The sequence below is a fragment of the Cibotium barometz genome, chromosome 10 (genome assembly GCF_041138505.1).
Source record: "Cibotium barometz isolate CiBa-2024 chromosome 10, ASM4113850v1, whole genome shotgun sequence".
NCBI lineage: Eukaryota > Viridiplantae > Streptophyta > Polypodiopsida > Cyatheales > Cibotiaceae > Cibotium > Cibotium barometz.
In genome coordinates, this window is record NC_141055.1 from 32,520,613 (window position 1) to 32,545,120 (window position 24,508).

Here is a 24,508-nt window from a genome sequence, read left to right on the forward strand (position 1 = left end):
TGAGAACTCAAGGTATCTATGGGATAACTCAGTTTTATCAGACATGCTCCACATCAAGACACAGGCAGAAGATAGAACTGACACAAGAACATCAAGAGCTATGTTATTCAAAGTATGTGACAAGAGACAGAGGAGCAGGCCATACAGTGTGGCATTACCAAACTTTCCCACTGATTTTTTCACTACTTCTCAAGTTTTTTTTTTTGCAGTTTCTTGTACATTTGGTTTAAGGTGAACTTTTGCAGGAGTTTTAACATTTCTATAGAGCTCATCCACAGAAGATGATTGTGTCACTTAAAACGTCCCTTCCCTGGTTCCGTTTCATGCAGGTTTCACCTTTACTAGGAGGGCAGATTTACAGTCTTGTAAAGCATAAGAGAAAAGTACTCAACTAGGTGTTAACCAAAGCATTGCATAGCGCTCCAATTTTAGAAAAAGCGATAGACCCTACCACCATGGCAGTACCACTTTTCAAGCATAGTAATGAATCTGAGCACATACCATTAGCTCTTCCTTCAAGTCCATCTTCTTATTCTTTCGATGCATGTTTTTGCCTACTGGACCCTCCCGAGTAAGCCCCTCTGTGTCTTTGATTCTCTCCCACCCTTGTTCATCCAGTACAGCTGCCACATCTCGCCTACAATGCCAAACATGCATCATGGTAAATTGGTCTGGCAAAAAGTGAAAGGGACATAACTTACTTCCAATTTGGCAATTAGCAGAAAATACCTGGTAAACAAAGCTCAGAAAGCATTTGTGCCAGAAAAATTTACCAAACTTAGCGATGGAAACAATTATTCTTTTAAGACATGCCACTTAAATGTCTGAATTGGCATTAGAAATCAGATCATCTTGAGGGCTCGAGATTTAAGAGGGTAGGCACACACAAATAGCCTAGGCACCCTTTGTGACATTTGCTCAGCCTGTGCACACACAAGATGACAGTTTCTGTAGGTTTTTAAGGGGTGATAATAAATGGTTTCAGTCAAATGGCTTTGTAACTAATTTATTGATTATAAAGAGATGATCATCACCAAGCGTGAGCTCTTTCAACATGCAAGCTTCTGTGGAGGAGACTTGAAATAGAAAAGATACACTAGCATGGCATAAGTTTAATGATCCACCCCTCCAACTTAAACCGATGGACTTTGAACCCACCAAGACAAACCATACTCACACGCCCATATCTCCCTTTGGTCCCCCATGCTATGCATTACTAAGTCCCTAGCCTTCTCACCATCTCCCAAGAACCCCATCTTTCCAGCCCAGCATTCACTTAGCACTCGCAAGAAATGGTGTGCAATCTCATGCTCCCTTGTTTCTATTTGCTATCTTTTGGGCCTCTAATCCTCAAGCACGTTCCATAAATCTCTCATCCCTACCATCTCATTAAGGTCGTGGCATTCTCATCTCTTTAACAAGAATCATTGTCATCGATGACAAACTCTGCACAAAGTTGCCAACTCACGAATTCCCAAGTTGCACCTCCTAACAATTTTCTTCATAGAATAACTAGGAAAAGGATGTCATTATCGTCTCACTTTTCATTCCAAAATCAACTATAGTCCATAATCAGCTTGATCTATTAGAAAGCCGATCACTTCTATCTGTCCAAAATTTAACTTTACATACTACCCATATCTACACTTGCTTGGTAATTTTGTCCCAAATAGCATACTTTTATTTTCAAACAAACCTAAATGACTCACATGAGTATGTGTATATTCATAGTCAGCCTGTAGAAGTGAATAATAGTGGATGGAGAAAAAGCAAGGCGCTGAGCTAGCGAGCTGCACTTCCCGCCCTCCTGTACTGCGTCGCTGCTGGCGCCCCCCTCACACCCGTTTTGCACCTGTGCCCGCCCCCCAGTCCTGACCGACTGCAGCAGCCCCCCCCACACTCCACACCCCCCCCCCAAAAAAAAAAGAAAAAAAAACTCCTTTCGCCGTCCGTGACCCCCGCCCCCTCTTCCTTCTGCGCTGCCCCCCCTACCTTCGCCAACTGTAGCCTCCCCCCCCTTTTGCCTTTTTTCTGCGCCTGCCCCCTTCCCTTCGCTACGACTGTCGCATCCCTAGAGGCCTCCACTCTTGTATGCAAGATTGTCAGTAGCCGCCCCACGCGTGGCCAACTCAGAGATCTTCTTCAGGCTAGCCTCCTAGGTGCGCCAGCAAAGATCCAAATATTCATCCTTTGGGGCGTGACTACTACCAGGTTGAGTTCAACTCACCAGCGGCGTATGATCTTGTCATGCAGTTGAGCCCCGTTGCACTGCGTACGGCCCAGGCCTTCTTTGCACGGTGGCAGCACGGCTTCAACCCAACATCCGACCCATTAGCTGGAGTTTCAGGCTTTCCCATGACTATCTTCTTTCCAAGCCTCAGGAAGGAATACCTTCCTCTTCTCCCGGTGATTGGTAGTGTCATCTCGGGAGAGTGATGGAATCCCCCCCAACCGCTGCCTCGGCCCTCGCATGAGTATTCGGGATTTCATCTCTCCGCATCTATGTTGCCTCACTAGATTATGTGCCTCACATGATATCTATTCCCAGTCTTCGGGGCGACCCCATTGTGCAGCGAATGGAGTATTCCGACCTTCCAGACCAATGCTTTATGTGCAGGCATATGGGTCATTTGGCCAGAGCTTGCCCTCGGCATTAGACTAGACGACCGCCCCCGGTGGTTCCCCCTCCTACTTCCCGCTCAGATCCTCACCAAGGGGCTGAGGGAGGAGCAGGTCCTCAAGCCGCGGAGCACCAGGTTCCGACCATGGATGACCCATCAACCGGAGAGTGGCAGACGGTTATCCCCCGCCCTGGTCGCCAGTTGAGCACCAAAGCTGAGCGTTGCCACAATGCATGCCAGGCTCGCAGCCTACAGGAGGATTCGGTTCTATCAGAGAACCGTTTCGAGCACTTATCACAGCACCCACCTATAGACGGCAAGCCCCCTCCAGTCATGGAGAGGTCCCCCCCCCCCCCCAATGTGGCAGTCGATTCCTCATCGTCGTGACTTCTTCTCTAGCCCTGAGTGCCCAATGGGGCAGGTTGACCCCACCCTCTCTTTGTCAAGCCTTCCCCAGCAGCCTTCCTCGCATATGGATACCTCTCCGCAGCATCCCTCTCCAGCCTCTCCGCCTTCCCGCTCCCCCTCGCCCCATCCCCGCCACGCTTCCTCCCCCACCCTCGCCTCCGATTCTACCCGTTGTCGCTCCATTTGCCCCTTCCTCTTCCTCCGTGCCTACCCCCCCCCTCTACCTCTCTAGAGCATTCCAGTCGACCCCCTGCAGCCCTTGATCCAGAGAGGAGACAGCCGGAGAGTACCATTCGTCCCCTGATTCATCGTTTCTCAGAGCCGGTGGAGATGACCATTGTGGCCTCACCAGTGAGAGGACTCTCCCACCTGAGTCTCCAGGTGGGCCCCCCCAAGATCTCGGGACAGCCTGTGGATTACAGTTTCTTCTGGTGTCATCCTACAGAAGGGACGGACAGGTTCAAGGAGACCATAGCCCCTATTCGAGTATGTGTGGTCTTCCACCACTCCAGACCCTCTACGCCAGAGAATGGCACGATGATCTTCTCTTTCCCCTTGAGCGCAGCCCTCGAGACAGAGTGGGATCCAAAGTCAGTGGCCGCTACCATTCAAGATCAGGATCTCCGCATCACCGACGTTCTTACTCATCTATGGCCCTTGGCCAAGATGGAGCTTGGTGGATCAGCCCATAGAGACCAGGGAGGGGAGATGGTGACCTCCAGCCTAGAGGTGCTACTTTTTCTGTTCATGCATACCTCTCCCCCCTTCTTACATATATCTCCATTGTGAACGATGGAGCACGGAGTATGCATACTCTCGCGCTCGGGCAGAGTGGCATTACATGGAGGCCAGGATCCACGCCCACTTGGTGCGACTCCGCACCAAGACAGATTGTGACTATTCCCCGTCTAAGCCCGCACCCAAGACTCTTTGAGTGGAGGGCAGTTCCGGTAGTTCTGCCTCGCACAGAGATTGATATGAGGATTGTCTCATGGAACATTCAGGGCTTAGGGGAGCCTCAATGCTTTCAAGGATGAGGCATCCTTAGAGGAGAGCTACATCGAGCTATGGTGGGGGGACCTATTGACATTCTTTTCCTCCAGGAGCACCATCTTACTGAGGGGTGTACCTGCACCTACTGCGAGAAGATTCTACCAGGCAGGAGTCATACTTTTTGGTCTCCATCCTTTGTCCCTTCAGGGACGTAGGGAGGAGTGTCTCTCTCTGTCGCATCTTCTGCCGTCTGTGACAGGATCTAGAGTCATAGTTGGAGGACGTGCTCAGTGGGTTACCATTCTAATTGGAGAGGATAGCGTTGGCTTCCTCAATATTTATGCCCCGAATGCGGCTGCAAGTAGAGCTATCTTTTGGAGCACCGTTCGAAACACCCTACCCCAGGCTAATTTCTGGTGCATGGGCGGTGACTTCAACATGATAGAGGCAACGGTGGATAGACTTGGAGGTGGCATAGCCATAGTCTCAGGAGCGGAGTACTCTGCATGGGAGGAGATGATTCTGATTCTTAGGGGACAGGACCCTTGGCATCTCCCAAAGTTTGGACGTAGCCCTGGGAATCTTAGCTTCTCTCGATCGGATAGGCGGAGCACTGGCCCCAACCTCTCTCGGCTGGAAGGGGTTTATGTTGACGAGTGGGCTTGTAGCCGTGGAGGCATGGTTGGTATTCTGGCAGGCACTACATTTTTAGATCATTCCCCGAATATTATGTCCCTAGAGGACCCATGGAGGCATGATAGACTTGCGAGCTCCAAGATTGCAGACAACCTCATTCAGGACCCCAAGATTTGTAGCCAGATTGAGCAGATATGGGTGGGACTAGACTTTTCCTCAGGACCTGCAACGTGCACTTTGGATGATGGCCTTGGGGAGGTCAGTATTTTCTTACAGGAGCCAGCCCAGAGTAGATTGGAGGGATTTTAGGAGCAGGAGAGGAGTCTAAGGAGGGGCCTAGCCTCTCTACAGCGTCTTCAAGAGAGTTCCCGAAGCAGCTCGTGGATTGAGAGTCAAATCGCTGCCGCCCGCACGGAGATTTGGTCCATTGAGGAGAGGAGGGTGGAGTATAGATACCATGCCAGGGCTTCATTTTGGACTCAGGCTGGTGACAAAGTTACTAGAGACTTCTTTGAGATAGCCGGCCCAGTACAAAAGCCGGCCTCTGGGGAAGGTGGTAGAGGAAGGAGTGTTTCCTCGCTAAAATATGGCATTGGTTCTATGGGAAGGTTAAGCAGACAATTCCGATTATGGAATTGCTCAATATAGGTGCTCATAGTGATCCAAAATTGACATGTTGAGGTTGGGAAAAGAAGGGCTTGCAAGATAGGTGGTTGCAAGTCATTTATGCATGTATCCCTCCATTGTTGTGCTTGAACCTCCTCAGGTAATCTACGTTGATTTGATTCTCGGTCTCCTACTCTCACATCAAGAAGGTTATGGCGTTGGGGTGTAATTCCCACAATTTGTTTCATTAAGCCCGTGCCATATCGTCGAAAGTAAGAGCGGCATAGCCAACAAATGTGTGAAGCTTCCCCTAATACGAGTCGTGCACACTGGCTGTCTGCACTTGAGCAAAGGCTACATCCAAGTCACGTACATACTCATTGGCTGCAAAAATCTCATCCTTTGTACGAAGGATGGGTGGCAAGACCACTCTGCCATAAATAATCTCAGACGGGGCCTTCCCATGGAGGCATGTACTATGTTATTGTAGGCAAACTCTACAAGTGGAAGATACTTCTCCCAGACACCTTTTTGATCTGCCACATAACACTTCAACAAATCCAATACAGCAGAATTTGCAACCTCACTTTGACCATCTATTTGGGGGTGATAAGCAGATGAGAACTCAAGCTTAGTATCCATGTTATCAAATAAAGCCCTCCAAAAGAGGCTCGTAGTCCTGGGATCTCTATCCCCAACAATGGACTTAGGCATATCATGATGCTTGAATATGTGAGCAAGGAAAAGCCTCACCATATGATCAACTTTAATGGTTTTCTTGACGGGCAAGAAGTGAGCTTGCTTGCTAAACCTGTTAACTATGGTCCAAATAGCATCATTCCCATACTGGGATCTAGGCAAATCCATACTGAAGTCCATAGTAATGCTTTCCCATGGCTGCGAGGGAATAGGCAAACCGGGAGGCTTTTTACTATCAAATTTCACTTTTTGGCAAGTAATACATGCGCGTACATATGCCTCAATGTCTTTACGCATGCTTGGCCAAAAGAAATATCTTTCGTGTCATAGAAGGTAAAATACCTCTATGACCAACATAAGGTGGAGCGTGACATTCCTCCATAACCTTTGGACGCATAACCTTCACCACACATAAGCAATTATCCTTCATAAGGTAACGCTCTTTAATCACATAAGAGGCATGCGAGTGACCTTTGGACGCATAACCTTCACCACACATAAGCAATTATCCTTCATAAGGTAACGCTCTTTAATCACATAAGAGGCATGCGAGTGACCAACCATCAAATCAGTCCATATAAGGAAAAAAATCAACATCCAAATGATACAAATCACGCAGGTAAATAAGTCCCCATGAGAGGGGTAGCTATATAAGGCTTCCTGGACAAAGCATCTGCCACCAAATTCTTCTTACCCATCCAGATGATACAAATCACGCATGGCAGACAAGTCTCCATGAGAGACAACCGAAATTGCTACTATATATGGCTTTTGTGATAATGCATCTGCCACTACATTCTTCTTTTCGGGGGGGGGGGGGGGGGGGGGGGGGGGGGGGGTAAGATCTGAATACAATCTGAAAATGAAACATGGAAAGAAAGTTTGCCATTCTCATTTGCTTCTCTAAAAGCTTTGTTTGAGATAGAAAATATCTCAAGCTTTGGTGATCTGTCTTGACTACAAATTCAGCCCCAAGACGGAGGCTCATCCTCCAGTCGGGTTTGACAGTCCCTAACCAACTCTTGAGCCGATTATAGCATTTCCTTTTCTTCAATGAGGTTAGGATATTTGGCTAACTTCTTGGTGGGCAGCTGGTTAGGATCAATCGGTTCTCTAGCTAGGGGGCTGAAGGTAGCAGTTCCTCCTCTTCAGATTGCCTATCTTTTTGGCCTTCTTCTTTCACAAGTGCCTTGTCGAACGTGCTTGTTCTTGGACATCTGTAGGGATAGAACTTTTGTGTGTTCCGGGTGTCCCTAATTTTGCGAGGTTGATGCCTCAACTGTAGCAACGTGAGCTGCGGGCCTTCTTCTACTTTGCGTTCTGGTCATTGCATCATTAAGAGGGACCGTGTGGACGAAGCCATCTCTTACACTTACCAAATTAATGCTGGTGCTAGGATTAGCTTCATGGGCTTTTTCCACTATGCCTTCCCTCAATGTGGACAATCCTTGTACATATGGTCAATTTCGCACCTTGTGCATAAAGGGGTTCAGGTGGAAGAACTCACAGGAGTACTTGCCATCCCTTTTTTGACCGGACACTCAGTTACTCAATGAGGTCCTGCACAATGATAGCATTGCATGGGTGGTTGCCAATCTTGTATCATATTCGGGATCTTGTGTATATATAGTAGAGTTACACGCCTCTCTCCATTGCTGTTTTTTCTGCACTCGCTCTTGTGTTCCCAGATTTGGTCATCATCTCCGCTGCGTATTCTGACAGTTCCGTCCTTTCCGATGAGCCAGACGTGTGTTCCAAAATGCCAATACATTACGTGTTCCATGACCGGGAGATTTACACATAACAAGGTTGCACATGCATACATGTTTGATGTTTGAAACTATTTGCACAAGGTTGCACATCCACACATGTTTGCATGTTTGACACTTTTTTCGTGTGACTGCTTGCTATGGATGCGGGGCCTACCCGTGAACCATACAAATGCTGTAACTACACTAGTTAGGTGTAACTACATTGGAGTAGGTTGGCAGCACATGGAATTATTTGGGGATTTTTTGTTGGTCGACTACTGGTCGGCTAGTCACCAGGTTTGCTTCAACCATTACCTATTCCCACGCATGTAGTGGCAGATGCATTATCACAAAAGCCATATATAGCAGCAATTTCGGTTGTCTCTCATGGAGACTTGTCTGCCATGCGTGATTTGTATCATTCGGATGCTGATTTTGCAACTATTTAAGCTGGTTTGATGGCTGGTCATGCACATGCCTCATATGTGATCAAAGAGGGTTATCTCATGAAAGATAATTGCCTGTGTGTGGTTTTTGACATGAGGCAAAAGGTTTTGGACGATTGCCATGCTCCTCCATATGCTAGTCATAGAGGCATGATGCCTGCTATGCACATGATTGAGCGGTATTTCTTTTGGCCAGGTATGCAGAAGGACATAGAGGCACATGTACGTGCATGTATCACCTGTCAAAAGGTGAAATTTGATAGGCAAAAAGGACCAGGTTTGCTTCAGCCATTACCTATTCCCATGCAGCCATGGGAAAGTATCACAATGGATTTATGCATTTGCCACTGACCCAACAGGGTAATGATGTTATTTGGACAATTGTGGACAGGTTTAGCAAGCAAGCTCACTTCTTGCCAGTCAAAAAGACTATCAAAGCTGAGTATATGATTAAAATATATCTTGCAGAAGTGTTCAAGCATCACGGAATGCCGAAGTCCATTGTGGGGGATAGAGATCCCAGGACTACAAGTCTCTTTTGGCAACCCTTATTTGATAACATGGGCACCAAATTGGACTTTTCATCACCCTCAAACGGATAGGCAAAGTGAGGTTGCAAATTCAGCTGTGTTGGATCTCTTGAAATGTTATGTGGCGGATCAGAAGTCTTCTTGGGAGAAGTACTTACCACTTGTGGAATTTGCATATAACAACACGGTGCATGCATCTACGGGAAAGGCCCCGTTTGAAGATTGTTTATGGTAAGGTGGTTTTGCCACCCATCCTTCGCACAAAGGATAAGATATTTGCAGCTGATGAGTATGTACGAGACTTGGATATTGCTTTTGCTCACGTGTGGATAGCCATTGCAAGGTCACAAGACAAGCATAAAAGGCCTTCCGACAAGCATAGAAGGCAATTGGATGTTGAAGAGAATGATTGGGTATTGTTGAAATTTGAGAAAGCAAGACTTGCAAAGAGGCTTGGCAAAGAGGGTGCATATCCTAAGCTTGCAACCAAGTACTACGGGCCTTTTCGAGTGATCGAGAAAATCAATGAAGTGGCTTTCAGATTGACATTGCCTAGTCATTGGCACATACACAATGCTTTTCATGTGAGTCTCCTTCGCAAGTATGTAGGGCCGGAGCCCAGTGAAACTCTCATTGAGAATCCACCAGAAGTGGATGAGCTTGAGGAGAGCTTGCAACCAGAGTAGATTGTGTATCACAAGGAACGCAAGCTTGTTGCAGGAAAAGTTGTCAAGCGTTTCCTTGTGAAGTTTAAGAACTATCTTCCCATTGATGCTAAATGGGTAGATAAGAGTTCTTCAGAGATTGCCTGCATGTGCTTTAGACATATTTGGATGCTTTTCAATTGCCGACAATTGTTTAGAAGCCGAGAGGGATGTCACCATTTGGCCACCCAATTGGTCCACCCGTGCTTTCTAATAATGTATGTACATTGGACTGGTGTCCATGGCAGTTGTATATGCCAGCAATTGATGCCACTCATGTGATACTGTGAAATTGGCTTTCTGTTAGGGCTTGTGCCTCTATGTACATGCCTAGAAATGCCTGGTGGATTGTTGTTCCATTGGGTCTGGTACCTCGTGTACTTGCCTAGAGCATGTCTATTTTGGTATAGTCTCATGAGCAGGATCAAGGTTGCATAAGTACGACGTATCTTATTATAAGGTACGTTTTAGTGTACAGTACGATATTGTGCCGTATTGTATGGATTTGTACGTGGCAAGTTTTCCCCCCCCCCCTCCCTCCCAAACTGGCCTTCGGCCCAAGATCCTCTCGTAGTTATCGAATCTTCACCGCCCATAGTTGAATGTTCAAAAATAAATTATTTTTCATTCATTTTTATGTATATATATATATATATATATATATATATATATATATATATATATGTAAAGTATAAAGTATTTAACGTACCTCAAAATCTCAACCCATACCTGAATGCATACCTTATCGTACCGTATCTTACCATACTTTTCCACCTTGACGGGGATTGTCCATACCAATGCTACATTGCATAGCATCTTTATGTGCTTGCTTGCAATTAAAATTGCATGTTGTTTTCATGCTTGCTTGACCAATGTGTAGTTCCGGGTAAGGGACGCCCGCCCGGGAACCGTGCGTGTGAAACTGTCTACTGAAAGTAAAATAAAACTGAAAGAAAAAGTAAAATGAAAACATCTGACAGTACATGTGATCAATAGATGATCCTATGTAGAGTGAGATATGATGTGATCAGCTAATGATGATACTTGCCTCGATGAGAACCGATCTGATGGTGGAGTGAATGTCAGGCCTTTGTGATGGGGGTGTGCCATGTCGGTCACGAATCCATCTCTGTGTGGTGGAGAGTCTTGATCCTCTGGGTCAGGGACGTCTGGCTCGCAGAATGGATCGAGCTCTCTCACTAAGAACTCCTCTGGGGAGAGAGAGAGAGAGAGAGAGTATTGCACGACGGTGGCTATGTGCCACTCTAAGATCTCTTCATGCTAGCGTTGATGTCTGTGTTGTTGGCAAGGTCCAGGGAGTCTAGGATGTCGGGCTCGTTGTAGTGCCATGGCCTGATCTAGAGTCACACTAGAGTGGGGTTTGGTGGGGCGTCGGGTAGTTGAGAATGTGTGACTCCATGAGTCTGTGGGTATGTCATCCATGGTTGGTGTGGCATCCTCTCGTGGTCGGAAGAACTAAGTAATGGTCGCTTGGAGCCAGGGTGGATGTCTCCCATGGGGTCTCGACTCCCTAATCAATGAGTCCCTGTAGCAATGAAGCTCTAGTAGGAAGAGGCCCAAGCATCGGTGATCTCGGTAATCCATGATGCTGGATAAGGGTCCAAACTCCTCTCTCAAGAGATAGTGGAACCTCCCTCGGATCTCAATATATATTGTGCACCAGCATATGAAGTGATCCTCTGACTTGACCTCCCTCTGCCATATAGTGCATACACTCCTCATGAGAGAAAGCTAGAGACAAACTTGATCAAAGAGAGAATATATGCACGACTCAATAATAATTTTATTGATTGATGTTTATAAATAGCTTCGAAGAGTATAGTGCTTTTATAGGCTTTAGAGCCTTATCTTTTGACACAACGTACTGGGGCAATGACACATGGCAAGTGCCTATGACATCACTGCTTATCACACTCACATAAAACTTGGCCTCTGGCTAGAATGGAGCTTGGAGGCTCAGCCCATCGAGGCAGTACAGAGAGATGGTAGTATCCAGTCTGGAGGTGTTGCTCTGTGTTCATGCATACCTCTGCTGCGGTACCTCTTCCCCCCTCTTACAAATACCTATACTGTGATCGACGGAGTCCGGAGCATGCATATGCGCGTGCTCGTACCAGAATGGCGTCACATGGAAAATAGGATTAGTGCCCACCTGGCGCGCCTTCGGCCCTAAACCCTCACCCAAGACTCTTCGAGTGGAGGGCAGTTCCACTAGTGCGGCATCACACCGAGATTGATATGCGGATTGTTTCATGGAACATTCAGGATTTAGGGGGGCCTCAATGCTTTCAAAGACGAGGCGTTCTACAAGGCGAGCTTTAGAGGGCCATAGTGGGGGGACCTATAGACATTCTTTTCCTCCCAGAGCATCATCTCTCAAAAGGGTGCACCCACAAATGTGGGAAGATTCTTCCAGGCAAGAGTCATACTTTTTGGTCCCCATCCTTTGGCCCCTCAGGGACGCAGGGAGGGGTGTGTATTTCTCTCAGTGAGCAGCTATTGTCGACCACCATTACTATTGGAGAGGATAGCATTGGCTTCCTCAACATCTATGCTCCGAATGCTGCTGCAGGTAGAGCCCTCTTCTGGAGCTCAGTACGGCAGGCCCTCCCTTAGGCTAACTTTTGGTGCTTGGGCGGTGACTTTAACATGATAGAGGGAGCAAAGGACAAGCTTGGAGGAGGCACAGGCCACGGCCACAGTTTCCGGAGCGAAGTACTCAACCTGGGAGGAGATGATTCTCGCAATCAGGGGACAGGACCCTTGGCATCTTCCAGAGTTTGGGCATAGCCTTGGGAGCCTCTGCTTTTCGAGATCGGATAGGGGGAGCACCGGCCCCAACCTCTCTAGACTTGACAATTTTTATGTGGATGAGTGGGCTTGCAGCCGAGGGGGTATGATTGGTATTTTGACAAGTATCTCCTTTTCTGATCACGCCCCGGTTATTTTGTCCTTAGAGGACCCCTGGAGGCATGATAGGCATGTGAGCTCGAGGATTCCGGACAGTCTCATTCAGGACCCCAAGATATGCAGCAAGATAGAGCACATATGGGCGAGATCAGATTTTCTTTCAGGCTCTACTGAGTGCACATTGGATGAGGGCTTAGGGGAGATCAACAGTTTCTTGCAAGAGGCAGCCCTGAGCAAATTAGCGGATTTCCGAGAGCAAGAGAGGAGTTTGAGGAGTCGTCTTGCCTCTTTACAGCGACTTCAGGAGAGGTCCCCAGATAGCCAATGGATCCAGAGTCAGCTCGCTGCCGCTCGCATGGAGATTAGATCCATAGAGGAGAGGAGGGTGGAGTACATATATCATGCTAGGGCCTCTTTCTGGAAACAGGTAGGCAACAGAGTCATAGGGGATTTCTTTGAGATAGCTGGACCCCACAGGAGAACAGATTGTATTCACAGGTTGCGTGGCCAGGATGGAGCTATCGTTTCAGATCCCGCCTCCCCCCCCCCCCCCGGCGCCCCCCAAGGTGAGCCATCGCCACAGACTTTTTTCGATCCCTCCTCTCTAGCGCCCCAGCATCTTCACATGTGGTGGATGCACGCGAGAGGATATGGAGGCATACAAGGGAGGTGGTTCCCCCTTCTCTTTGGTCATTTTTATTGACAGCGTTTATTGCTGAGGAGTTGGCGGAGGCATTGACGGCACTTCCAAGGGGCAAATGCCCAAGGGCGGACGGGTTTCCAGTCTCCTTCTTTCTTCGCCATTGGGACCTCATGGTAGGTGGCCTTCGAGCTTCCTTCAATGAGATTATGATTAAAGGTGCCATGCCAGAGAGGCTCTCAGACAACTTGATTCACTTGATTCCCAAGGAGGGTGGTGACAGATTGGAGATCCGGTAGTGGAGACCCATCACTCTCCTTGGGACAGCCTATAAGATATTGGCCAAGGCCATTAGCAGGAGACTTCAGCCTTTTCTCCTAGACTTGATCCATGACACTCAGACTAGCTTTGTTCAGGATAGGAGCATCCTAGACAACATATTTACCTTCTGGGAGGCCACAGCTTCAGCCAGGATGTGGCAGCAGGACCTCGTTGTGCTTCTCCTAGATTTCGAGAAAGCACATGATAGGGTGGATTGGAGTTTTCTGGAGGGTACGATAAGCTGGATGGGATTCCCCATGGAGTGGATTCATGTGGTTTTAGGACTCTACTCAGCCTCGCATAGCCAGGTCCTCATTCAAGGGGCCCGAGGTGACAGATTTCCCCTTTTCCGCTCGGTTCAGCAGGGCTGTCCGTTGGCACCTTACCTCTTTCTTTTCGTCGCCAAGGCCATAAGCAGTTTTCTCTCTGCCCAAGAGACCGAGCTCTAGGTATTGCATCTTCCCCTCCGTACACAGGAGGAGTTGCTTGATTCAGAGTTTGTAGATGACACAACAGCCTTCCTTTAAGGAGATGTTGGAAATCTCCAAAGATTAGTGGAGGCGATTGAGATTTTCTGCCGCGCATCAAGAGCGCAAATCAACTGGCACAAGTCGAGTGATTTCTAGGTAGGTTCAACACCCGCCTCGACTTGGAGACCAGTTGTGACTTTCCAATGGATCCCAAGGGGCACTACAGCTCGCTATCTCGGTTGCCAGGTTGACATTGATATCTCTCCCGAGCAACAGCTCGCTCCGCTTCTTCTAGGTATTCGGAAAACTTTTTATATTGGAGCTCGGCGAGGCTCTCCCTAGTAGGCAGAGTGGTGGTGGCGAACCAGGTCTTCTAGCCACCATGTGCTACATCACTTCGTGCTGGGCCTTTTCTCGGGCATGCATTGGCCAGGTACAGCGATTGATCCAAAACTTCTTATGGGCCGGAAGTGATGGGAGGCCAACCAGGGCCAAGGTGGCATGGCGAGCGATCATTCAGCCACGAAGCAGAGGGGGACTTGGCCTCATCGATCCTACTATTCAATGTTGTGCCCTCCTGGGCAAGTTGATTGTCAGAGGACTCCTTCCTAGTGGTGAGCCCTGGAAAGATTTCTTATTGGCCCGGATCTCAACCCGCACTCCGAGCCTTGGGGACCCGTGGCTGCAAAGTACCCGATGGATCTTCACAGAGATGCGAGCCCGTGGTTTTAGCCCAACTTTTGAGGACAGATTTGTAGCCAGTTTACTTTGGGCTTGGGATCATCTCAGGCCAACCCTCAGACAGACAGTACCAGTTGCCTCAGAGGAGCGACTTCGGCAACCTTTGGTCTAGAAGCCCCTGATCCGTTTACCCAATGGCCACATGTTAGGGGCCCGATCGCATGTATCTTGGGGAGCCTTGAGCACAGGACCAGCTAGGTCTCTTGGAGATTGGATTGCGCACAGGCAGTTACCCCTAGAGGACCAGGAGAGAGGCTCGACAAGGATACGGGGTCAAGATAGGCTCAGTATCGACATTGACTCAGCTATCCCTCAAGAGTGATTGATACCTATTCCAAACCGGACCCCCCCAGTGTGGCTAGGAGTGTTTACCAGACATGATCTCCTCATGGCCATCCACAGAGCAAATGAGGACAGTGGGCTGCTCATTATTTCGATTGGTTCCCAGGGCACATTAGAGAGATCAGAGAGTCCCTTGGAGAATTTCAGAGGCTGCACCTTGCAGAGGGTGAGGGTGATCGGTTTTTGGGCACGAGAATGGCACATAGATCCAGTACCGGCCAAGGAGGCCAAGGAGAGACTATGGCAGCTATGGATTTGGGAGTGCCGAGCTCTCACGCGGCTACAGTGGGACCCGGGAGAGTGTACTTGGCATGATCTTGCGGATCGGGAGGAGACTCTGGATCATAGTTACCACGGAACGGGAACGTTCCGGGAACGTCGGATGCTGGAACAGGAGCGGGAACGGGAATGGGAGCGGATCGGGAACGTCGCGGAACGCCACGTCATATGACATGTCAGCATATGACATAAAATGACAAAACATTTAAAATATCCAAGATTAAACTTTAAAGTCTTAAACATTAAAAATTTGAAGAGTCCAGACTCCAAATAGAAACTGAAAAGAAAGTACATCGCATGTGGATATATAGAAACCGAAAAAGAAAGTACATCGCATGACAAGTACAAAACTAGCCTCAAGGGCCAAGGTAACTGGTGAGTCAAAGACTAGTCATCAGCAAGTGGGATCCATCCTCCTGTCCAGGCTGTCCCTCAATCTGCTCATCCTCATGCTGCTCCACATCATCCTCTCCCTCTGGCTGATCCTCACCATCATTGTCATCAAGATCAAGGCAAAATCCAATAAATGGCTCTGAAGTACACTCAGCCCTGAACTTGTTAAGCAAACGCAAGTTTGCATTGACAAATACAAGGTCATTTGCCTTCTGGACACCAAGCCTATTCCTCTTCTTGCTTGCAATGTTCCCAAAACTGCTCCATAAGCGCTCACATGGCGAGGAGCTAGCACCCTGGCTAAGCACTCGAATGGCCAATCTTTGCAGCAATGGTGTATCTGCCCCATAATCCTCCCACCACCGTGCACTGGATATCTTGAACCTATCATTTTGTGCATCCTGCAAAGCGAAGAGGCCTCTCTTTTGTCGATAGAAGGAAAGGTCTTCACGAACCCTCCTCCTATCATCTGCACTGGGTACAAGCTTCCTCAAGATATCCTCCCAACCCTGCACAACCTCTGCATCTGTCTCTTGTCCTTTGCCTTGAAATTCTGGATCCACCACAAGTGCAGCAGCCTCTAATGCAGAGTGATACTCTGTCCACCTGCCTGTCGCAAGACGAGATAGCTCCTGTCTCCTACCCCCATCCAAAGTCTGTAGAGATAGGATTCTCTCAATCATCCTGTCCATCCCCTCATACACCTTGCCAATGCAAGGCTTATCTCCATCAAGAAGCCTCAACATAAGAATGATTGGCCGCACAACCTGCAACAATACCTCAACAGTGTCCCAAAAAGTATCATCAAGAACTATGGACCTGCATCGAATACCTGCCACCCACTGAGGTACGCTCTCGCCATGCATCCCACTCCTCACAAACTACAAGCTGCCTCAAATGATTCTTCACTTCAAAAAGACGCTTTAGCATAAGGAAATTATATGCAAAGCGTGTATCTGAATACTTTAAGAGATCCTTTGGGGATCTCTGTCGAAATACAGCCAAAATGTAGTGGTGGCGAGTGATAAATGAAACAATGTGATTGCCCATTTCAATAGAAGGCTCCACCCACTGCATCTTACCAATATCTTTGAGGAGATTGTTGAGCCCATGTGACATGCAAGGAGTGAAGCAAATATGTGGGTACCTATCCTCAATGATCCTCCCTGCTGCCCTGTTTGAGTTCTCTCCATCAGAAACAAACTCGATGACATTATTGGGACCCACGTAATCAATGGCTTCACTCCAAATATTTGCCAATCTCTCTGCAGTTTTGCCCGCCTCTGAATTGTCAATAGCTTTAATAAAAAAGCTACATCCTCTGGAGTACGCAAGGATACCCTGAATGGAGCGGCTCCTAGTGTCACTCCAACCATCACCCATGATAGTGACGCCACATCTACGCCATACATCCTGAATGGGTTCCAAGGCATCCTCTATGGCTGTCCTCTCTGTGGCTAGAAGTGTAGTGCGCAATGCCTCGGATGAGGGTGGAGCATAGCCAGGTCCGAAAGAAGCAATCTCCTTCACCATATCTGCAAAGTATGGGTTGCGGGCCTTTACCAAAGGAACATCTGCAGCATAAAAAAACCGTGCCACTGATGCATCTACTTGTGCCCTCCTCCCAGGGTGCCATGATGCCACAAGACTAGCCTGCACTGGACCTCGTGAAGCCTGCGTCTGGGAAGCATTTGTTCCATGTGCGGATGGCTGTGGAGCAGCCCCAAATAATGGGGTAGATGCACTCGCTGAAGATGCCACGCCTGCAGGTGTAGCTGATGATGATGTACCTCGAGGATCAAGAACAGAGGGCCGACTCCCTGCTGCATCAAGTCTATCTGCAAGTGCCTGCAATCGTATGATATCTGCTCCAGACACTGTAGGGCAAACAGAAATGCCTTTGCCTCTAACCCCCAACAAATGGGCTCGCACACGATCCGTGCCTCCAGTCTTAATGGATCCACAAAAGTGGCACTTCCACTTGCGTGACCCTCCTCCTCTTGCACTATCATATCTGGACACAAGATCCACCACCAAGGGGATCTGTTTTCTGCATCTATGCCACGAGGAGGTGCCATTGAAATTGATAAATGGCTGAAAATTAAAAAAACATGCAAAATGCCCTTGCATGAGACATAAGTAAAGTGTCCACAAAGTGGAAAAAAACACAGCAAACTAGAATCTCCAAAATCCAATGTTCATTGCGTCAAATTTTAAATCTTACCTGCTCAAGACTCGAGTGCCACCCGAGCAAAAGAAGGGGCCAACTTGCCAAGGCCCAAGAGGAGGGGCCAAGAGGAGGTAGGGAGAGTGTGCACTGTGGGGCAGCCAAGGCTCAAGGTAGGGAGAGTGTGGGGCAGCCAAGAGGAAGGGTGGGGTAGTAGGTGGAATGGAGAGTGTGGGGCAGCCAAGAGGAAGGGTGGGGTAGTAGGTGGAATGGAGAGTGTGGGGCAGCCAAGGGGGCAGCCAAGAGGAAGGGTGGAGTGGTAGGGAGAGCACTCACGCAGCAGGCTCAACCAACAAAACAAGCGCAGCAGCGAATAGAAGCCGTACGCTGGATAAAAACTGCCGCCGGCGACTTAGCGAAAATGCGCTTTTTTCGGAACGCCCGGAACGTGCGTTCCGCCCTAGCGTTCCGGCATTCCGACAGACGTTCCGCCACGTTCCCCGGCAACTGCGCCGTTCCGGCTCCCGTTTCCGCGTTCCGGGCACGCCTTGAGCTTCGGAGCGGCGTTCCGGCATTCCACGAAGGCGGAACGCCGTTCCGCGGTAACTATGCTCTGGATGCCCCCTTCTTTGCATATACAGCGCGGCTAGGCCGCAGGATCCAGATGCCTGAGATAGATGGCGCACCAACAGCAGCAGCACATTGGCAATCACGGGCCTATCACAGCGCTTCCTTTTAGATTTCTGGAAGAGGCTTTGGGACAGCTTTCAGCCTAGAAAGATCACTCTTTCTTTGGCTGATGGCACACAGGAGTTTGGTGGTCAATACTTGGCTGGCAGTTGGAGGTCGGTCAGCGGCTTGTTCGTGATGCGGCCATCGTTAGGAGTTTCAGCGACATTGCCTTTGGGATTGCCCGAAGATTTGGCAGCGGATTCTCCGCATCTTCGCTATGGAGCATCGACCCAGATCATCGCTTGGGGCACTATCACTTGGACCACGGAGGCTGGAGCGATCAGGGTGTATGAGGAGGATGAGGGAGGACTAGCCCTTCAGGTCTCTCACCATCGTATTGAAGCAGTACCAGTCAGCCCCTCCTACAGGTGACTGACAGCCAGGCTCATGCCAAAGATGGGAGATTTGCAATAGCATCGCAGCCTAGCACATTTGGCGTGCTAGATGCAGTGAGGCCATCCAGGGTAGCCACACTCTACCGACTGAGACCATCAGGAGCATATGGCTTGATATCATTCGCACCCTCCGCAGTCAGTGGGGGAAGTTACAGGGAGGTTATGACCGCATGCAAAAGCGGCGGGAAGCCTTCTTGAGACTTTGGAGACCTTGCCCTTTCCTCACAGACAGAGGCGGTGACCCCATTTGGCATTACAGACCACCTGTGTGGTTGTTTCCCCTCCTCCCCCCTCCCCCTATATGAGATAGCCTTCTCCTCACAAAGCAGCCAACCGGAGGAGAAGCATCTCTTCCCCTTATGATCACTTGTTTCCCACCCTTATATGAGGCGAGTTTGTGTTTAGCCCTTCGTGGTTGTACTTAGCCCTTTGTGGCTGTTTTCCTTTAACTAACTGAAGGATCTCTTTCTCGGAAAAAAAAATGGCTATAAGAGGTTGTTCACACACATAAACACACTAAGCCATCTAAGGGTTGTTTCACACATACGTGGACACAAAAACACATACAAGGGCTGGTTCCCAAATTACGCAGCTCTGAATGCCCAACAAACCCCCCTTCAGGGCGAAGGTGGTGAGACCCAACATGCAAAGGATTCTAACTCCATCACATGCTGCAAGGGAGGGATCTAGCCAGGTGCACCTCATGTGCCATGCTAATCCTCCAATCAACAAGTGACCAAAGAAGAAAAGTCAGCTCTTCGTCACCCCCTAGCTCCTAAACAGGGATAAAAGATAACATAGAGCCTTTTATAAGTGAAGACAATACAAACATATCCGCATCGGCAATTTGTAGTCTTAGGTGCATAATACTTATCCAAATGATGAAAATTAGATTGTGCCAATGCTAGGGAATAAAATGCAAGTTCCTAGCTCAATCAATGGTCCCTTATGTTTTTGATTTTTTGAATTTTTTGGAAAAAAAAAAAAACAACAACACTCAACCTGCTTCTTCACGTTGGTGTTTTTTGTGGTGCTAACATCAAACTTATCAAGAGTAACCAATGAATCCTTTCCTAAACTACTTTCCACAACATTCACAGCATCATGCATCACTACCTCCCCCAGACTTCAGTGAGAATTTGATGCATGTGTTCGCCACAATTGATGTGATGCAACCTAAGGGAACCCAGTATTTGGAATCTGGAAACATCTCTACAACTTCTATCTCCATGGTTGATTGGCAAACCATGGATGGGGAGTCAATGGAGGAGACATCAAGTACAGAAGGTATCGTGGCACGATTTTGTACCAATAATCAACGCATCAGGCGATGGTGGAGCCAAAAAAAGTACCTAGCCCGACGAAACGCATTGCTGCGAAGCAGACCTACGGATGCCCAATGGTTGAGATACCTTGAGGCTACAAGGGTACATGATGAATTCTCCAAGGATTGGGGCGAAGAGTTGAGTAAAATATCGTTGGAAGGGAGGGATCTAGAGAAAATCACCCTTAACGAAACCGATACACCCAAACTTACAAAATCAGGATGCCAAAAACGCAACAAAGCCTTGGCAGAGACAGAACGTGAGGCCAAGAAAATCATGGAAAAAACCAAAAAGGACAATGAGGACAAAACGGATGTACTCTTTGTGCCTGACCATTTCAAGAACTATATAATTGATGATCGGAGAGTGGTCCGATTAACAGCCACTAGGGTAAAAAAAGAAGGGTTGTCGGCATCATACGATGGCCCGGTAAAAGTCAAGGAGATTGATATTGCAGGATCAGGGGAAGAAGCAAGGCCCGTATATATTGCCAAAGATTTCACCTCTACAGAGGAAGAAGAGCTCGTTGCTCTCCTCAAGGAATACAAGGATTGTTTCACCTGAAACTATAAGGAAATGAAAGGGGTACCACCAGAGGTGGTACAACATACGATTCCAATTATGGAAGGATCACGACCTGCCAGGCAAAAACCATACCAGATGAATCCAAAGTATGCAGCAATTGTAAAGGAGGAAATTGATAAGCTCATTGCTGCTGACTTCATCTATGAAATAGAACATGCGGATTGGTTGTCACCTATTGTGATCGTACCTAAAAAGAATGGGAAACGGAGAGTATGTGTCGATCTTAAGAAAGTGAATGCAGCCACTCGGAAGAACCATTACCCATTACCGTATACCGAACATGTCTTGTAAAGTGTGGCTGGAAGGGAAGTGTACAGCTGCTTGGATGGGTTTTCAGCAATCAGGTGTCCATAGCACCAGAAGACCAACATAAGACTGCGTTCAATACCATGTGGGGAACATTCGCTTACAAGATTATGCCGTTTGGTCTCACAAATGCCCCGGCAACCTTTCAAAGGTTAATGTGCACAGCTTTTAAGGACTACTTGCAGAAGTGGTTGGAAGTGTTTATTGATGATCTATGTGCACATTCTCGATGGGAAGATCATTTGAACTGTTTAAGGAAGGTGTTTGAACGTTGCCGATTATATCGGATATCACTAAACCCTTTGAAGTGCCAGTTCTGGGTCAAGCATGGTGTGATACTGGGACACACAGTCTCAAAAAATAGCAAGGTCAAGTTGATCTTGGAACTACCACCCGCCTACGAACTACAAAGGTGTGCAAAGGTTTATGGGTCATGTGGGTTATTATCGACGCTTCATCGTATTTTATGCAAAGATAACCACACCCTTCTATAAAGGGCTCATTGTCTTTGAGTGGACCAAAGAGTGTCAAGAGGCTTATGATCGTCTCAAGCAAGCCTTGGCAAGCGCACCCATTTTGCGACCCCCTAATTGGTATATCATATTCCACGTACACATCGATGCGTCAAATTTTGCAATTGATTGCATGCTAGCCCAACCTAGTGAGTTCAAATTGGACTATCCAGTTTGCTTTGCTAGTCGTCAATTGAATGATGCAAAGGTGAACTACACCACTACCGAAAGAGAAGGATTGGCCATGGTCTACGCAGTCAAGAAATATCGACATTATCTCTTGGCTAACAAGTTTATATTTTTTATAGACCATCAAGCTTTGCTAGATCTAGTGAATAAACCTTGCACCACAGGAAGAATCACACGTTGGCTACTATTGTTGTTGGAATTTGACTTTATTGTCACGGTAAGGAAGGGAACACAGCATGTGTTGGCCGACCACCTGTCCACAGTTCCAAATGGAGAACCAGCAACAACTGGCGTCGACGATAACCTTCTTGATGCTTGTCTATTCAAATTGGATATGGTATCTGAGTGGAGTGATGAGATCTCAGAGTATTTGGCTTATGGCTTCCCACAGGATGTACCCTTAAACAAAGATAAGATGCGGAGGTTTATCAAGCTTGCGGCACCATATCAATTGATTGCCGGAGAATTATATAAACTGGGCAAGGACAATGTGCTTAGGCAGTGCGTAAGAGAGGATGAATTCGTGACCATACTAGAAGAGTCTCATTCTCGGATAGCAGGCAGGCATTTTACTAGAGAGATTACAACTCGAAAGGTGCTCCAAGCTGGACTCTGGTGGCCTACGTTATTCGGGGACGCCATAGAGTTCGTCAAAAGATGCGAAGAATGCCAATGTTTCGCTGTCCCACAAAAAAATAACAAGATGCCAATAACCTCCATCATTGTCAAGCAACCATTTGAGAAATAGGAAATAGATTTTGTGGGGCTGATTAGTCCAACGGCTCATCCATCACAAGTCCGCTACATAATCGTAGCCACGGATTATTTCACGAAGTGGGCAGAAGCCAGAACTTCAAAGAAAGCTGATGCACGAACAACTGCGAAATTTGTATACGAGCAAATCATATCACGATTTGGTTGCCCATTGGAATTGGTGAGTGATCACGGCTCGCATTTCATAAATGAGGTGATTAATCAATTGCTTGTAGGATTCTTGGTAATCCATCGTAAATCGTCACCATACTACCCACAAGCAAATGGTCAAGCAGAAAGTACCAATAAGATTTTGTGTACCATGCTGACAAAAACTGTGGAAGAAAATCGAACAGATTGGGAGTATAAGCTTACAGCAGCCCTTTGGGCCTATCACACACACATCATATAAGGTGGCAACACGATATACTCCTTTCCATCTAGCTTATGGTGTTGAATCGGTTATGCCCATGAAATACCTAGTTCCAAGCTTAAGATTTGCTATACAAGAACATCTAACTGAAAATGCATTAGCTAAAAGACTAATTGACTTGAAAAAACTGGATGAGACCCGGTTGATAGCATCACACGGACTCATGGTTGAAAAGTTGCGCAGAAACATTGGTTTGATAGAAACCTCAAGCAAAAAGAGTTAAAAACCGGGGACCTTGTCCTCATATATGGTGGGAGAAGCGCCAGAAAAAAGAAACTAAAATACCGAGGTCTGGGACCATTCCGTGTATCAGAAATCACACCTCAAGGGTCTGTCTGAATAGAGACAATTGGCGACATCCAAATGGAGGACTATGTCAATGGAAGTAAACTAAAAAAATATTTTGGACCATTACCCCAGTAGATACTCTTCCAAGAACACCTCTTAAAACAACAGAAACAATCAGCAAAAGAAAAAAACCCAGCAAGCGCAAGACGAGGCTAAAGCTAGGCAAGCAAAAGCTAAAATGAAGAAGGGCCTAATTCATGTCAACATGGCTTCCATAACCCTTGTGGACGAAGAGGATCTAAACATTAAACCAGCAAGACTCAAGTTGGGACTCACAAAAACAAACAAGGGCATTGCAACAAGTGTTGCATTGATAGATACACGTTCGAGCCACAACCTAATCTCATATGATACTTGGATAGCCTTAGGGAGACCAAACATTGAACACACAGATGCAAAAGTTCGTAGTGTGCACTTAACAACCACAAAGGCCGTTGGGTATTTAATGTTAACATTTCCATCAGTAATAATCTCTTGGTTGGAAAGGTTTTTGTAATGCCTACAGGTACAATGGACGAGGAGACGATCCTGGATCTTTGCCAACAAGTGCAATATCCAATGGGAAGACAGAACAGCATCGTTAACCATCGGTGAAAGGGTCATGTCCATACCATTATGGACCTGGACAAATCAAGGCAAATAAATCGCTGCAGAGGCAATACCTCAAAAAACAGAATCTAAACCCACCGTGTTGAAATTGCCTACACAAAACCCAACATACAAGAGTACATATAACTGGGTACCCAACATCGCCTACCCGACTTATCAAGGTGGAAGTTTTTTATTTTGTTTTTTTTCTTTCTTTCTTTCTTTTGTATGTATATATTTTGTGATCCGAAAAGGACGTGTATTGAGAATAAATCTTTTCCCTTCTAATGCATGTTCATGGATTGATCAAAGATTGACATGCATTATCAATAAAATGAAAAAAAACCGTAAAATGAACATCTTTCTAAGTAAAATCTACATCCACACATAGTTGTAGAAAACGAAAAAGGCAAGCCTGCATTTTCACGGAAAGTTTGTCATGTCTGCTATTTCACGTGAGACATTCACGTCCCCAAACTTCACGTGAGACATTCACGTCCCCAAACTTCACGAGAGATCTTCACGTCCCCAAACTTCACGTGAGACATTCACGTCCCCAAACTTCACGAGAGATCTTCACGTCTCCAAACTTCACGTGGAACATTCACGTCTGTCGTTTCACGCAAGACATTCACATCCCCAAATTTCACGTGAGACATTCACT

General features: G+C 47.3%; 1 protein-coding gene across 1 annotated transcript in view; it reads right to left on the minus strand.

Moving 5' to 3' along the window:
- LOC147634793 (uncharacterized) overlaps positions 1-24,508 on the minus strand; it is a 62,594-nt gene that overhangs the window by 23,519 nt on the left and 14,567 nt on the right. Inside the window, exon 2 of the mRNA XM_086803970.1 lies at positions 502-637. Within this exon, the coding sequence (XP_086660096.1) occupies positions 502-637 (136 nt within the window). The remainder of the gene's footprint in view (positions 1-501; positions 638-24,508) is intronic.